A 15,658-nucleotide genomic window follows, 5' to 3' on the forward strand; every position below is an offset into this window, starting at 1 on the left:
ATGATAACATTTCGTTCTTCTTCATGGCTGCATAAAATTCCATTGTGTATAGATACCACATTTTCTTAATCCATTCGTCAGTGCTGGGGCATCTTGGCTGTTTCCATAACTTGGCTATTGTGAATAGTGCCGCAATAAACATGGATGTGCAGGTGCCTCTGGAGTAACAGTCTTTTGGGTATATCCCCAAGAGTGGTATTGCTGGATCAAATGGTAGATCGATGTCCAGCTTTTTAAGTAGCCTCCAAATTTTTTTCCAGAGTGGTTGTACTAGTCTACATTCCCACCAACAGTGTAAGAGGGTTCCTTTTTCCCCGCATCCTCGCCAACACCTGTTTTTGGTGGTGTTGTTGATGATGGCTATTCTAACAGGGGTGAGGTGGAATCTTAGTGTGGTTTTAATTTGCATTTCCTTTATTGCTAGAGATGGTGAGCATTTTTTCATGTGTTTTCTGGCCATTTGAATTTCAGGAAGACCTAGTTTAAAGCAGGAAGTCATTATGGAGGGTTGAGAGGGAGAGGGGCAGGGAGCACCTGGCTAGTAAGCACTAGAGCCCAAGTTCAATCCCCTGTATTGGAAAGGAAAAAAGGAAAGAAGGGAGGGTAATGGAAGGTAAGCATAACACAAAAAGAATTTTTTACCAGGCGCCAGAGGCTCATGCCTGTAATCCTAGCTACTAAGGAGGCAGAGATCGGGAGGCTCACAATTCAAAGCCAGCCTGAGGAAACAGTTTGCAGGACCATATACAGAAAAAAACCTGTCACAAAAAAGGGCTGTCGGAAATAGGTAAAGAAACTGCCAAAATATCCCTATTCGCAGATGACATGATCCTATGCCTTAAAGACCCAAAAAACTCTACTCAAAAGCTCCTACACACCATCAATACCTATAGCAGGACATAAAATCAACATAGAAAAATTATTAGCATTTCTATACACTAATAATGAACAAACTGAAAAACAATATATGAAAACAATTCCATTTACAATAGCCTCAAAAAAAAATCAAATACCTAGGTGTAAACCTAACAAAAGATGTGAATGAACTCTACAAGGAAAACTATAAACTTCTGAAGAAAGAGATTGAGGAAGACTATAGAAAGTGGAGAGATCTCCCATGCTCATGGATTGGTAGAATCAACATAGTAAAAATGTCGATACTCCCAAAAGTAATCTACATGTTTAATACAATTCCCACCAAAAATCCAATGACATTCATTAAAGAGATTGAAAAATCTACTGTGACATTTATATGGAAACACAAGAGGCCACAAATAGCCAAGGCAATATTCAGTCAAAAGAACAATGCTGGAGGTATCACGATACCTGACTTCAAACTGTATTACAAAGCAATAACAATAAAACAGCATGGTACTGGCACAAAAACAGACATGAAGACCAATGGAACAGAATAGAAGACCCAGATATGAAGCCACACAACTATAACCAACTTGTCTTTGACAAAGGAGCTAAAAATATACGATGGAGAAATAGCAGCCTCTTCAACAAAAACTGCTGGGGAAACTGGTTAGCAGTCTGCAAAAAGCTGGTAATCTTGGTATCACCCTATACCAAGATTAACTCAAAATGGATCAAGGACCTTAATATCAGACCACAAATTCTAAAGTTGATACAGGAAAGAGTAGGAAATACTCTAGAATTAGTAGGTATACGTAAGAACTTTCTCAGTGGAACCCCAGCAGCACAGCAACTAAGAGATAGCATAGATAAGTGGGACTTCATAAAACTAAAAAGCTTCTGCTCAACAAAAGAAATGGTCTCTAAACTGAAGAGAACACCCACAGAGTGGGAGAAAATATTTGCCAGCTACACATCAGACAAAGGACTGATAACCAGAATATATAGGGAACTTAAAAAACTAAATTCTCCCAAAATTAATGAACCAATAAAAAAATGGGCAAGTGAACTAAACAGAACTTTCTCAAAAGAAGAAATTCAAATGGCCAAAAAACACATGAAAAAATGTCCACCATCTCTAGCAATAAAGGAAATGCAAATTAAAACCACACTAAGATTCCACCTCACCCCTGTTAGAATAGCCATCATTAGCAACACCACTAACAACAGGTGTTGGCGAGGATGCGGGGAAAAAGGAACCCTCTTACACTGTTGGTGGGAATGTAAACTAGTACAACCACTCTGGAAAAAAATTTGGAGGCTACTGAAACAGCTAACATTGATCTACCATATGATCCAGCAATACCACTCTTGGGGATATACCCAAAAGACTGTGACACAGGTTACTCCAGAGGCACCTGCACACCCATGTTTATTACAGCACTATTCACAATAGCCAAGTTATGGAAACAGCCAAGATGCCCACTGATGAATGGATCAAGAAAACGTGGTATTTATACACAATGGAATTTCATGCAGCCATGAAGAAGAACAAAATGTTATCATTCTCAGGTAAATGGATGGAATTGGAGAACATCATTCTGAGTGAGGTTAGCCTGGCCCAAAAGACCAAAAATCGTATGTTCTCCCTCATATGTGGACATTAGATCAAGGGCAAACACAACAAGGGGATTGGACTTCAATCACATGATAAAGCGGGAGCACACAAAGAAGGTATGAGGATAGGTAAGACCCAAAAAGCTAGATAAGATTTGTTGCCCTCAACACAGAGAAACTAAAGCAGATACTTTAAAGCAACTGAGGCCAATAGGAGAAGGGGACCAGGAACTAGAGAAAAAGGTTAGTTCAAGAAGAATTAACCTAGAAGGTCACGCACATGCACAGGAAATCAATGTGAGTCAACTCCCTGTCTGTATAGCTATCCTTATCTGAACCAGCAAAAACCCTTGTTCCTTCCTATTATTGCTTATACTCTCTCTACAACAAAATTAGAGATAAGGGCAAAATAGTTTCTGCCTGGTAGCGAGGGGGTGGGGAGGGAGGGGTAGGGGAGGGGTGAGGGAAGGGTAGAGAAATGACCCAAACATTGTATACACATATGAATTAAAAAGAAAAAGGGCTGTCGGAGTGTCTCAAGCAGTAAGAGTGCCTGCCTAACAAGCATAAAGCCATGTTTTTGAAGGCAGTGTAGTCACTTGATGAGAAATATAATTTTTTAAATGGCTTGGGTAAGATCATCTCAGACATAGGAGGGCTATAGTAGAAGAGGGTGAGGGCTCCATCCAATATGACAAACTCCTGCATGGCGGGACTCCACTAAGAATTAAAAGCACTGTGATGGAAAAAAATAGTCATTGTCCTAATGTAGAAAACAGTCATATACCTTATTTCTGTGTAACATTATTAAAGGGAAAGACAGTGAACAAACCGTCTACACTAACCATAGGGTTCAGGGAAGGCATCCTGTAGGAGATGACAGCTGGCCTGAGTCTCAAATGATGAATTAAAATCGATATTCCTGGTTGGTAAAAGAGGTAGTATGTCCCATGATGATGCTTGTATGCAAAGCCAAGAAATGTAAGCTTCATTTGTAACATTTAAAGAGAGTTATTTAATCTGTACGCACCCAATGTCAACACACCCAATTTCATCAAACATACCCTGAAAGACCTAAAAGCATATATAAACGCCAACACAGTGGTTGTGGGAGACTTTAACACTCCATTATCATCAATAGATAGGTCATCCAAACAAAAACTCAATAAAGAAATCCAAGATCTAAAATATGCAATAGACCAACTGGACCTAGTAGATGTCTACAGAACATTTCATCCAACCTCTACACAATATACATTCTTCTCAGCAGCCCATGGAACCTTCTCCAAAATAGATCATATCCTAGGGCACAAAGCAAGCCTCAGCAAATATAAGAAAATAGAAATAATACCATGCATACTATCTGACCACAATGCAGTAAAAGTAGAACTCAACAACAAAAGTAAAGACAAAAAACATGCAAACAGCTGGAAACTAAATAACTCATTACTTAATGAAGAATGGATCATTGATGCAATAAAAGAGGAAATTAAAAAGTTCCTAGAAGTCAATGAAAATGAAAACACAACCTACCAGAACCTATGGGACACAGCTAAGGCAGTCTTGAGAGGAAAGTTTATAGCCATGAGTGCATATATTAAAAAGATTGAAAGATCCCAAATCAATGACCTAATGATACATCTCAAACTCCTAGAAAAACAAGAACAAGCAAATCCCAAAACAAATAGAAGGAGAGAAATAATAAAAATAAGAGCTGAAATCAACGAAATAGAAACCAAAAAAACCATACAAAGAATTAATGAAACAAAAAGTTGGTTCTTTGAAAAAATAAACAAGATCGATAGACCCTGGCAAACCTGACTAAAATGAGGAGAGAAAAAACCCAAATTAGTAGAATCAGGAATGCAAAAGGGGAGATAACAACAAACACCATGGAGGTCCAGGAAATCATCAGAGACTACTTTGAGAACCTATATTCAAATAAATTTGAAAATCTAAAAGAAATGGACAGATTTCTAAATACATATGACCATCCAAAACTGAACCAAGAGGAAATTAATCACCTGAATAGACCTATAACACAAAATGAAATTGAAGCAGCAATCAAGAGTCTCCCCAAAAAGAAAAGTCCAGGACCTGATGGATTCTCTGCTGAATTCTATCAGACCTTTAAAGAAGAACTGATACCAACCCTCCTTAAACTGTTCCATGAAATAGAAAGGGAAGGAAAACTGCCAAACACATTTTATGAAGCCAGTATTACACTTATCCCAAAACCAGGCAAAGACACCTCCAAAAAGGAGAACTATAGGCCAATCTCCTTAATGAACATTGATGCAAAAATCCTCAACAAAATAATGGCAAATCGAATTCAGCAACACATCAAAAAGATTATTCACCACGACCAGGTAGGCTTCATCCCAGGGATGCAGGGGTGGTTCAACATACGAAAATCAATAAACGTAATAAACCACATTAACAGAAGCAAAGACAAAAACCACTTGATCATCTCAATAGATGCAGAAAAAGCCTTTGATAAGATCCAACATCATTTCATGATAAAAGCTCTAAAAAAACTAGGAATAGAAGGAAAGTTCCTCAACATTATAAAAGCTATATATGACAAACCTACAGCCAGCATTATACTTAACGGAGAAAAATTAAAACCATTCCCTCTAAAATCAGGAACCAGACAAGGATGCCCACTATCTCCACTCCTATTCAACATAGTACTGGAATTCCTAGCCAGAGCAATTAGGCAAGAAGAAGGAATAAAAGGAATACAAATAGGTAAAGAAACTGTCAAAATATCCCTATTTGCAGACGACATGATCCTATACCTTAAAGACCCAAAAAACTCTACTCAGAAGCTTCTAGACATCATCAATAGCTATAGCAAAGTAGCAGGATATAAAATCAACATAGAAAAATCATTAGCATTTCTATACACTAACAATGAGCAAATGGAAAAAGAATGTATGAAAACAATTCCATTTACAATGGCCTCAAAAAAAATCAAATACCTAGGTGTAAACCTAACAAAAGACGTGAAAGACCTCTACAAGGAAAACTATAAACTTCTGAAGAAAGAGATTGAGGAAGACTATAGAAAGTGGAGAGATCTCCCATGCTCATGGATTGGTAGAATCAACATAGTAAAAATGTCTATACTCCCAAAAGTTATCTACATGTTTAATGCAATTCCCATCAAAATTCCAATGACATTCATCAAAGAGATTGAAAAATCTACTGTTAAATTTATATGGAAACACAAGAGGCCACGAATAGCCAAGGCAATACTCAGTCAAAAGAACAATGCAGGAGGTATCACAATACCTGACTTCAAACTATATTACAAAGCAATAACGATAAAAACAGCATGGTACTGGCACAAAAACAGACATGAAGACCAGTGGAACAGAATAGAGGATCCAGATGTGAAGCCACACAGCTATGAGCAACTTATCTTTGACAAAGGAGCTAAAAATATACGATGGAGAAATAGCAGCCTCTTCAATAGAAACTGCTGGGAAAACTGGTTAGCAGTCTGCAAAAAACTGAAACTAGATCCATGTATATCACCCTATACCAAGATTAACTCAAAATGGATCAAGGATCTTAATATCAGACCCCAAACTCTTAAGTTGATACAAGAAAGAGTAGGAAATACTCTGGAGTTAGTAGGTATAGGTAAGAACTTTCTCAATGAAACCCCAGCAGCACAGCAAATAAGAGATAGCATAGATAAATGGGACCTCATAAAACTAAAAAGCTTCTGTTCATCAAAAGAAATGGTCTCTAAACTGAAGAGAACACCCACAGAGTGGGAGAAAATATTTGCCAATTATACATCAGACAAAGGACTGATAACCAGAATATACAGGGAACTTAAAAAACTAAATTCTCCCAAAACTAATGAACCAATAAAGAAATGGGCATGTGAACTAAACAGAACTTTCTCAAAAGAAGAAATTCAAATGGCCAGAAAACACATGAAAAAATGCTCACCATCTCTAGCAATAAAGGAAATGCAAATTAAAACCACACTAAGATTCCACCTCAACCCTGTTAGAATAACCATCATCAACAACACCACCAACAACAGGTGTTGGCGAGGATGCGGGGAAAAAGGAACCCTCTTACACTGTTGGTGGGAATGTAGACTAGTACAACCACTCTGGAAAAAAATTTGGAGGCTACTTAAAAAGCTGGACATCGATCTACCATTTGATCCAGCAATACCACTCTTGGGGATATACCCAAAAGACTGTTACTCCAGAGGCACCTGCACATCCATGTTTATTGCGGCACTATTCACAATAGCCAAGTTATGGAAACAGCCAAGATGCCCCAGCACAGACGAATGGATTAAGAAAATGTGGTATCTATACACAATGGAATTTTATGCAGCCATGAAGAAGAACGAAATGTTATCATTCGCTGGTAAATGGATGGAATTGGAGAACATCATTCTGAGTGAGGTTAGCCTGGCTCAAAAGACCAAAAATCGTATGTTCTCCCTCATATGTGGACATTAGATCAAGGGCAAACACAACAAGGGGATTGGACAATGAGCACATGATAAAAGCTAGAGCACACAAGGGAGGGGTGAGGATAGGTAAGACACCTAAAAAACTAGCTAGCATTTGTTGCCCTTAATGCAGAGAAACTAAAGCAGATACCTTAAAGCAACTGAGGCCAATAGGAAAAGGGGACCAGGAACTAGAGAAAAGGTTAGATTAAAAAGAATTAACCTAGAAGGTAACACCCACGCACAGGAAATCAATGTGAGTCAATGCCCTGTATAGCTATCCTTACCTCAACCAGCAAAACCCCTTGTTCCTTCCTATTATTGCTTATACTCTCTCTACAACAAAATTAGAGATAAGGGCAAAATAGTTTCTGCTGGGTATTGAGGGGGGGAGCGGGAGGGGGTGGAGTGGGTGGTAAGGGAGGGGGTGGGGGCAGGGGGAGAAATAAACCAAGCCTTGTATGCACATATAAATAAAAAAATAAATAAATAAAGAGAGTTATTTAGGGTTTTAAATAGAGTGGTGATTTGGCTAATTCTATGTTTTTTGATAGAGCTTTCTAGATGCCTTTTGGACAGTGGGCCTAAAGAGACAGCCACAGAGTTGGGAGCTAATATCAGATGACTGGTTTGGAGATGGTGAGGGCCAGGAACAGGATAGTAAAGAGAGAAAAAGGTAAGGAAGATGAAAGAAAGGAAGATGACTTGGATAGTAGCCAAGCTTTGGGTTTGTGGACAGGAAGATGGTGGCAGCATTAACCAGAAACTGGATCTACAGAAAAAGAAACAAGTTTGGAATAGAAAATAATTATTTTCATTATGGACTTGGTACATTCCTGTAAGACTGCTAGTGGATACATCCAAAAGGAAATTAGGTATTTGATTCTGAAATTTAGGAGAGGTTGTGACTAGAAATATTAATTTGAGGAGATTGTGGGCATTTGAGTGATATTTAAACCCATGAGAGCAAATAATAGCCTCCAAGAAGAAAGGGTACTGATTGAAGAGTATTAGGCCAAAGGAAGAACTTCAGGGAATGCTAACATTTACAGGGTAAGTAGAAGAAAAATCTCACAAAGTCTACAAAGTAAAAAGATTGGGAAAAATATAGAAAGAATCCTGAGAGAATGATGCCTTATAAACCAATAGAGCACAGAGTTTCTGGGAAGCGCAAGGCTAATGCAAAAGAGGTCCAGTAAATCTGATGTTCATTACATTTGCCAACTTGGAGGGTGCTGTTCCTTGACAAGAGCAGTGAAAGAGCAGTTTCACTGTGTGATAGGATGAAAGCCTGAGTGCTGTGGGATGGAGAGAGAATGAGAGGTAGAAACTACAAACATAGACAAGGGACAGTTGCAAAGGCAATGAGAAGAATGGATCACACTAAAGGAGGACATGAGATCAAAATATCTTGTGATTCAATGGAATTCTATGCAGCCATGAAGAAGAACGAAATGTTATCATTCGCCAGTAAATGGATGGAATTGGAGAACATCATTCTGAGTGAGGTTAGCCTGGCCCAAAAGACCAAAAATCGTATGTTCTCCCTCATATGCAGACATTAGATCAAGGGCAAACACAACAAGGGTATTGGACTTTGAGCACATGATAAAAGTGAGAGCACACAAGAGAGGGGTGAGGATAGGTAAGACACCTAAAAAATTAGCTAGCATTTGTTGCCCTTAATGCAGAGAAACTAAAGCAGATACCTTAAAAGCAACTGAGGCCAATAGGAAAAGGGGACCAGGAACTAGAGAAAAGGTGAGATCAAAAAGAATTAACCTAGAAGGTAACACACATGCACAGGAAATTAATGTGAGTCAACTCCCTGTTTGGCTACCCTTATCTCAGCCAGCAAAAACACTTGTTCCTTCCTATTATTGCTTATATTCTCTCTTCAACAAAATTAGAGATAAGGGCAAAATAGTTTCTGCTGGGTGTTGAGGGAGTGCGGGGGAGAGGGAGGGGGTGGAGTGGGTGGTAAGGGAGGGGGTGGGGGCAGGGGGGAGAAATGACCCAAGCCTTGTATGCACATATGAATAATAAAACAATAAAAAAAAATCCTGTGATTTTTGTTTTAATAATGGAAAAGACTTAACCATATTTATACATTGAAAAGGAAGAAGTTAAAAATATAAGAAGTAGTAATTATTCATGGAGTAGCTTAGTCAATTCCAACTGCTATAACAGTTTAGCCTAGACCAGGTGACTTAAATAATATACATTTATTTCTCCCAATTGGAGAAATCCAGATCAAGGCACCAACAGATCCAAGCATCTGGTGAGTTTACTTTCTTGGTTTCCAGGTGGCCATCTTCTCATAGTATTCGCACATGGTCAGCAGCAGAGACCTCTCATGTCTGCTCTTTGTTTTTTGTTTTTGTTTTGTTAGACAGGATCTTACTATGTAGCCCAAGCTGACCTTGCACCTTCAATCCTCCTACCTTAGGCTACCAACTACTGGGATCACAGGCATGTGTCAACACACCCAGTTTCTCATGTCTGTCCTTGTAATGACTGATCTCATCATGAGGGTTCTACCTTTCTGACCTAATTCCCTCCCAAATTCCCCATCGCCAAGCACTACCTTGTGGGCTTTAGGAGTTTAACATACGATTTGGGGTGAATACAACATTTAATTCATAGCAAAGAGTAATGTGCTATCGCGTACTAAAGGATCTAGAACCTCCGAGGAAGGCTGAGCAAGGATATAAGGGTGTAGAAGCAGGAGACAAAGGAAAATTCAAGTGTAGCCAGTTTCATCTTCAGCATTCCAAAGAATCCTAGTCATTTCCACACAGTAAGATTGAAGGTGTCCTATCGGCATGATGGGAGTAGTTAAGAGTTTTGAGGCAACTAGTGAAGGTTGGCAACAGTTCCCATGGGAGTAGGCTGAACAATAACAAAAAACAGGATTGTAGATCAGTGTTGGAAACCCATGAAGACCATGAATTTGCACATTTGTTACTTTTTCTTTCCTACTAGTATTCAGTACCCTGAAATAGTCACAGAGAAAAATTATGATGTTATTCCAGAGCTGGGGGTTTGTCAGGCAAATGAATGAAAGATAAGAACTACAGAGTTCAGAGTGTTGGTGAGACAGTGACCCAGATGATCGAACTGTGATCTAAGCGAAACTTTTAGGCTGAGACAAAGCTTTGATACTGGAAGCATCAAAGGACTGGGTGTTGAAATACAGAACAACTGAGATGGAAAGATAGCTTCTGTCAGAAACACAGGGGTTTGCTGAACTACACCTTAAAGGGGGTGGGGGATACATATTATAGAGGAAGTAGTAATTTGGAAATGGAGAGGATGATGCATTCCAAGGAAAGAAAATCACACACACAAAGACAGTTGTGAAGGGAAACAGTGAGAATTTCCATGTAACTACAGCACACATTGTATGGAGAAACGTGGCCTAAGATCAAGATGGAATCATATATCAGGCTAGATTCTGAAGAGCCTAAGGTGTTTGGGCAGCATTTCCTCAAAGGGACCATGAGCCAGCAGAAACTCTCAGACGGGGTCAAGGCTGTCCCATTTGCCTGCTTTAAGACAGGTTGTATTCTGCACAGAGGCTCCGGTGTATTCTGCACAGAGGCTCCTCCACAGGAGGAGAGAATTCCTAAATTCTGGGATAAACTATGTTTGTAAAGCTACTTACCCTGATCTCTGCTTCAGCAGAAGGAAAATCTTTTCTACAATTCTTCATAGGAGAACACTTTTTTAAGTCATCTACCCGAGGGAAGCAATTTTTATTGGCTAGTATTGGCTCTAAGAGGACTGATGATCACATGGACAGCTCAGGGCAGCTTCTCTGGCTGTAGTGTAGAAGACAACCTGAAATAAGGAGACACAGCAAGCATAAATAAGAGGACAGTTATCAGCATGACAAGGATCTGACCAAATGCGGCCAAGAATAACAGGGAGGAAGGGAGGGAGGAGAAAAGGCGGATATAGTTCAAAAATTCTTTATTTGGCTTCACTGATTTTAGGAAACTGAATCATAGGCAAAATGTATTGAAAAACAGGAACACTTAAATAGGATAAATTAAAGAGTAAATAATATATAGGCTTGGAAATTATTTTAAGACCCTTCATTACTGCTTAGTAAATGGCACTATGTGCCAGTGGCCAAAAAGATAAAATGCTACATAAAAGAGAAAAAGTTTAAAAATAATGTAAGGACCAGAGTAAGGATACAGTAGTTCCCTCCAGTCCTCAAAGGAATGTGTTTCAAGATCAAATGCTGTTTTTTCCTCCTATATATACACATCTATGATAAAGACGAGGCTTGCATTTTTCATATTTTTGTATTTTTATTTCATATTTCTGATAAAATTGATTTTTATTATATTTTATAAAAGTGTAAGTCCATAGCAAATTAGAAATTTACCATAATTTGTCTTTCATCATGGATAGTATGAGACACACTGAACTGGAGGACCATGATGCCATTTGTTTTGTTTGGGGGTTTTTCTGTTTGTTTATTTGTTTGTTTGAGACAAGGTCTCACTATGTAGCCCAGGCTGGCCTTGAACTCTCCATCCACCTGCCTCAGCTTCCTGAGTGCTGGAGTTATAAGAGTGCACCACCACCACACCCAGCTTGACCACGATTGTATCTAAATATTAATGCAAAAGCACACACAGAAAGGAAAGAGTGATGGCAGACAAGTTCATTTTTACCTTGCCCATTTTGAATTTTATTTTAAAGGCCCATTTCATTTCATCTTAGATTGTTGTTATTATAAGTTGTTTTCTGCTGTAAGCTTATTCAAACTGCTAGAAAATCTTCAAAAGAAAGCAGCCTGTATTAGAAAAATGTTGGTTTAGTGGTACTTGCTTATCTTCCAAGAGAAGCCATAATACAATACATCAAGTAACACAGACATGTTATCAATTCCTTCTGGGAAAAGTGAATACTGTTCTTTTTAAGAGCTTGAGACTCTTTTCTGATTGGGAACAACTAGTCATATGGTTTCAAAATATTAACTTAGGACACCCTTCTTTAAATGCAAGGGAGCTTACACAAGGGTTTATTTCTCCCAAGATCATGCAGTTAGCAAAAAGGAAGCCTGGATTTAAACCCCAGACACTATTATCAGGTTTGTCTGCAGTCTTTCTGCTACCCTAGGCTCTTCCACCATTAAAAATGCTGCAGTGGGAACCAGGCATGGTGGCACATCCGATAATCCCAGCACTAGGAAGGCTAAGGAAGGAAGATAATGAGTTCAAGGCCAGCCTAGGCTATAGAGCAAGTTTGAGGCTAGCCTGGGCTGTCAGACCCTGTATCAAAAAGATAAAGTGTTCCAGAAACTAAGTGCTACATAAGCTTCACTTCCAGGAGCCTGAAAGATAGCAGCAAATATTAAAATAATGTGGAGTACTTATGGGTCGCCTCAATATGTAACTATCCTTGGTTCTATTTGGAGACTTCTGCACTTAGACAAGATCAATGCAGCTGGTGGAGAGACTCAAGTAGTACAGCGCCTGCCTGGCAAATGTGAGGTCCTGAGTTCAAACCCCAGTTCTTCCCACCCTCCCCCAGAAAAGAAAGAAACAAACAAACATATAGACAGACACTTTATCACTTCTCGGCCTTTTGACTAAGATCAAGTGTAGAATTTGTTCTTATCAATTTAATATCTGATATGTCTCTATCCGAGGACAATACATTAAATGGATTTTTGGAACAAGGGGATGGAATAGGAGTTTGCCCTGTCCACTCCACACATCGACCTGGTATTGCAGTACCTGCAGGAACATGCACCAAAAAAAAAAAAAAAAAAAATCAATGCTTGTTTGTCTCAAACTGATTTGCACATCGCACAGAAAAATGTAAGAGAAAAAGCAATGCTATCAACGCCTGCTGTCTTGATGTAGAGACTGGTTTGAGCTCTATACTAACAAACACATTCCAAAAGCAAACCTTTATCCTTTTATGTAATTAGTGGATGTCAATTAAAAATAAATTAGTATCTCTGAAAATATCAAGTCTTTCAAGAGATTATATGGTCATTGTGAGGAACCCAGAAATTGCATTAGTCAGCTTCATATGTGGCTATTCATTGACTAAAACAATGTTGCTACTTCAGAGAAATATTTATGGAAAAAAATGAAATGGTTGATTACTTGGCTCTCTTATCTAAGCAATGCCAGAAAAATCCAGATTTTTAAAAATATGCACAATTAAAAAATTGAGTCTATATTTACGGTGTTGTTTAGTCTTAGTTTGAGAATATAGCATTTATTTGGCTTTACTATTATATACTAATGAATTAACAGTAATTCTGGTTTGGGTTGAAGGAGTTATAATACTCTAAAATATTTATCAAAGCATTCTATCTTTCTTTCACATGCTTGTGACTTTTTAAAAGCGGAGTAAATGATCCCTCAATCCTTACTGTCACGGAGTTAAAGTTAATATTTGATAAAGAAACCAAGGTATATGGAAACAGCCAAAAAGCCCCACTACTGATGATGAATGGAGTAAGAAAATGTGGTATTTATACACAATGGAATTTTAGTCATCCATAAAGAAGAATAAAATTTTGTCATTTGCAGGTAAATGGATGGAACTGGAGAACATCATCTTAAGTGAAGTTAGCCAGGCTCACAAAACCAAAGACTGAATGTTCTCCCTCATATATGAAATATAGACCCAATACAAACACAATCAATATTATGAAAAACAGGCTATACTACAGGGAGATCACATAAGAGACAAAAGGAATTTAAGAAGGTAAATACAGTTGATGTAATTCCTATAGAAGAATGAATATAAAATTTTTAAACCTGTTGATATTACCATAAGAAGGAGTCTAAGGTAGAAAGAAGAAAAACAGATGGGATGAACCAATTCATATAACAAAGCATATAACACATATACACATGGAAATGTCACAAGAAAACACCCTGTATAGCTATCCTAAACAAATAAAAATGTCTTTTTTTTTTACAAAAACAGAGAACAGGAAGGCAAAACAGGTCCTGACTGGGGGATGGGTATCAGGGGACGATATAAAGAAAGAGGGTAAGAGGGTAAATATGGTGGAAATATTCCATACACATGAATGTAATGGAAAAATAAGACCTGTTGAAACTATTCCAGGAATGGGGAGAGGAAAGATAAAAGAGAATGATAGAGGAGGTGAATTCAACTATAACATATTGTAAGAAATTTTGTAAAATGTCACAATGTATCCCCAGTATGACAATAATATAAATAAACTTAAAAAAAATAAAACAAAGAAACCAAACTATGAGTACTGAAATCAGCTGGGTAGGTCTGATGGGTGTGTCTACTATAATTAACAGGAACAATTCAGATTGAAAAGAAACTCATTCATTCAATAAATGTTTGTTGAATGAACAAATAACTGAATTAAACTTACTGAAGAGTAACCTTAAAAAAAAAATCTCATTGTCTTCTCTCAAGGTAAATTTTAAGTATGGAGGTCTGGTATGAGATTATAATGGCATTAGTTTTGAATCTTCAAGTCGAAGCAACAAGTCATTTCTTACGCAAACCTTTAGCTGACTACATGAAGTCTGAGTTGGTCTTAAGTAGAATCTGCCCAGCTGTCAGTCTTTTGGCTTCTGAGATACAGATGGCAAACACCAGTGATGCTGAGGATATGTGAGAGACAGTAAAGAGAGAAATAAAAACAGAATAAAATCCAATTACACGGAGTTTTACTTAAAACAAAAATTGATTGAGTTCTGCCCAAAGTGGCTTGTTGTTTCCTGTGCCAGGAACTACTGTGCAGGCCCAGCGGAAGTGTGCTTCAGAGCAGGATCACCTTACACCCTTGTTTTATGGTTCATTTCACTTATTTAATGCAATTCGAGAACCTGCAAAAGGAGCATGTTAGAAGGATGGAATAGGCTTTTTGTCTTGTTTTGTTTTAAGTTTCTTTGAATCAAAACATTTGTTTTTACAAGGTGCTTAAAATCCCAGAGAAACAGGACTTCTAGAGTTGCATGGTAAAGACATTTCTCTTTGTCACACAACTGAAAGCAAGACACAAAGTTGAGTTATGTCTGCTTCCTTTTACTGTCCTACTCAAATCATTTCAAACGTGAAGAATTACAACCATGCCCATGAATAGTCTAAATCATTTTGAATTGAGCATAAGCTTCTCCTAGAGTGTCTAATTTGATAGAGAGCCCATGGTGTTGGCAGAGTGGGGGAGATATTTAAGATGGAAAAATCATGATTCATTTGTCAAGCAGAGGAATGAATCTATTTTACCGTATTGCTTGGAAATGTGTGAATTGAACAGCTGGATTTCCTTGTGGGGGCATACGCCATTCCTCACACGCTGTCTATCTTTCCCTCCAGAGACCTGAGTATGAACAACATCAGTCAGCTGCTCCCGAATCCCCTGCACGGCCTCCGCTTCCTCGAGGAGCTGTAAGTACCACTGTAGTCTTGATGTGTCCACACAACACTGGACACATTCTTGTGTTTGTCTCTCATACTTGCTGTGGGAACCAGATAAAACAAGGCGGGGAAGCTGTCAGCACCAGCGACTTTGGCACATGAGGAAGTACTTAGTTGGAAGGGGGGAAAAAAGAATTGCTTATGATTCTGGAAATCAACTCTTATAAGAGTTTACCATGAGGCTACAGCTTGCTAAGGTGAGACTGAGCCAAACAAATTAAAATTTTAAAACAAAGGCTG

General features: G+C 38.3%; 1 protein-coding gene and 1 non-coding gene across 6 annotated transcripts in view; both read left to right on the forward strand.

The window, feature by feature from the left end:
- The window catches only part of Lgr5 (leucine rich repeat containing G protein-coupled receptor 5), a 130,284-nt gene that overhangs the window by 50,605 nt on the left and 64,021 nt on the right, over positions 1-15,658 (forward strand). For all 5 annotated transcript variants that reach the window (XM_020178981.2, XM_074083921.1, XM_020178982.2 and 2 more), the window contains exon 2: positions 15,317-15,388. In XM_020178981.2, coding sequence (XP_020034570.1) covers positions 15,317-15,388 — 72 coding nt within the window. The remainder of the gene's footprint in view (positions 1-15,316; positions 15,389-15,658) is intronic.
- On the forward strand, positions 12,559-12,747 carry LOC141425976 (U2 spliceosomal RNA). Its single transcript, XR_012451101.1, has one exon. It is a non-coding gene; the product is annotated as a U2 spliceosomal RNA (small nuclear RNA).

The sequence above is a fragment of the Castor canadensis genome, chromosome 8 (genome assembly GCF_047511655.1).
Source record: "Castor canadensis chromosome 8, mCasCan1.hap1v2, whole genome shotgun sequence".
Classification (NCBI taxonomy): domain Eukaryota; kingdom Metazoa; phylum Chordata; class Mammalia; order Rodentia; family Castoridae; genus Castor; species Castor canadensis.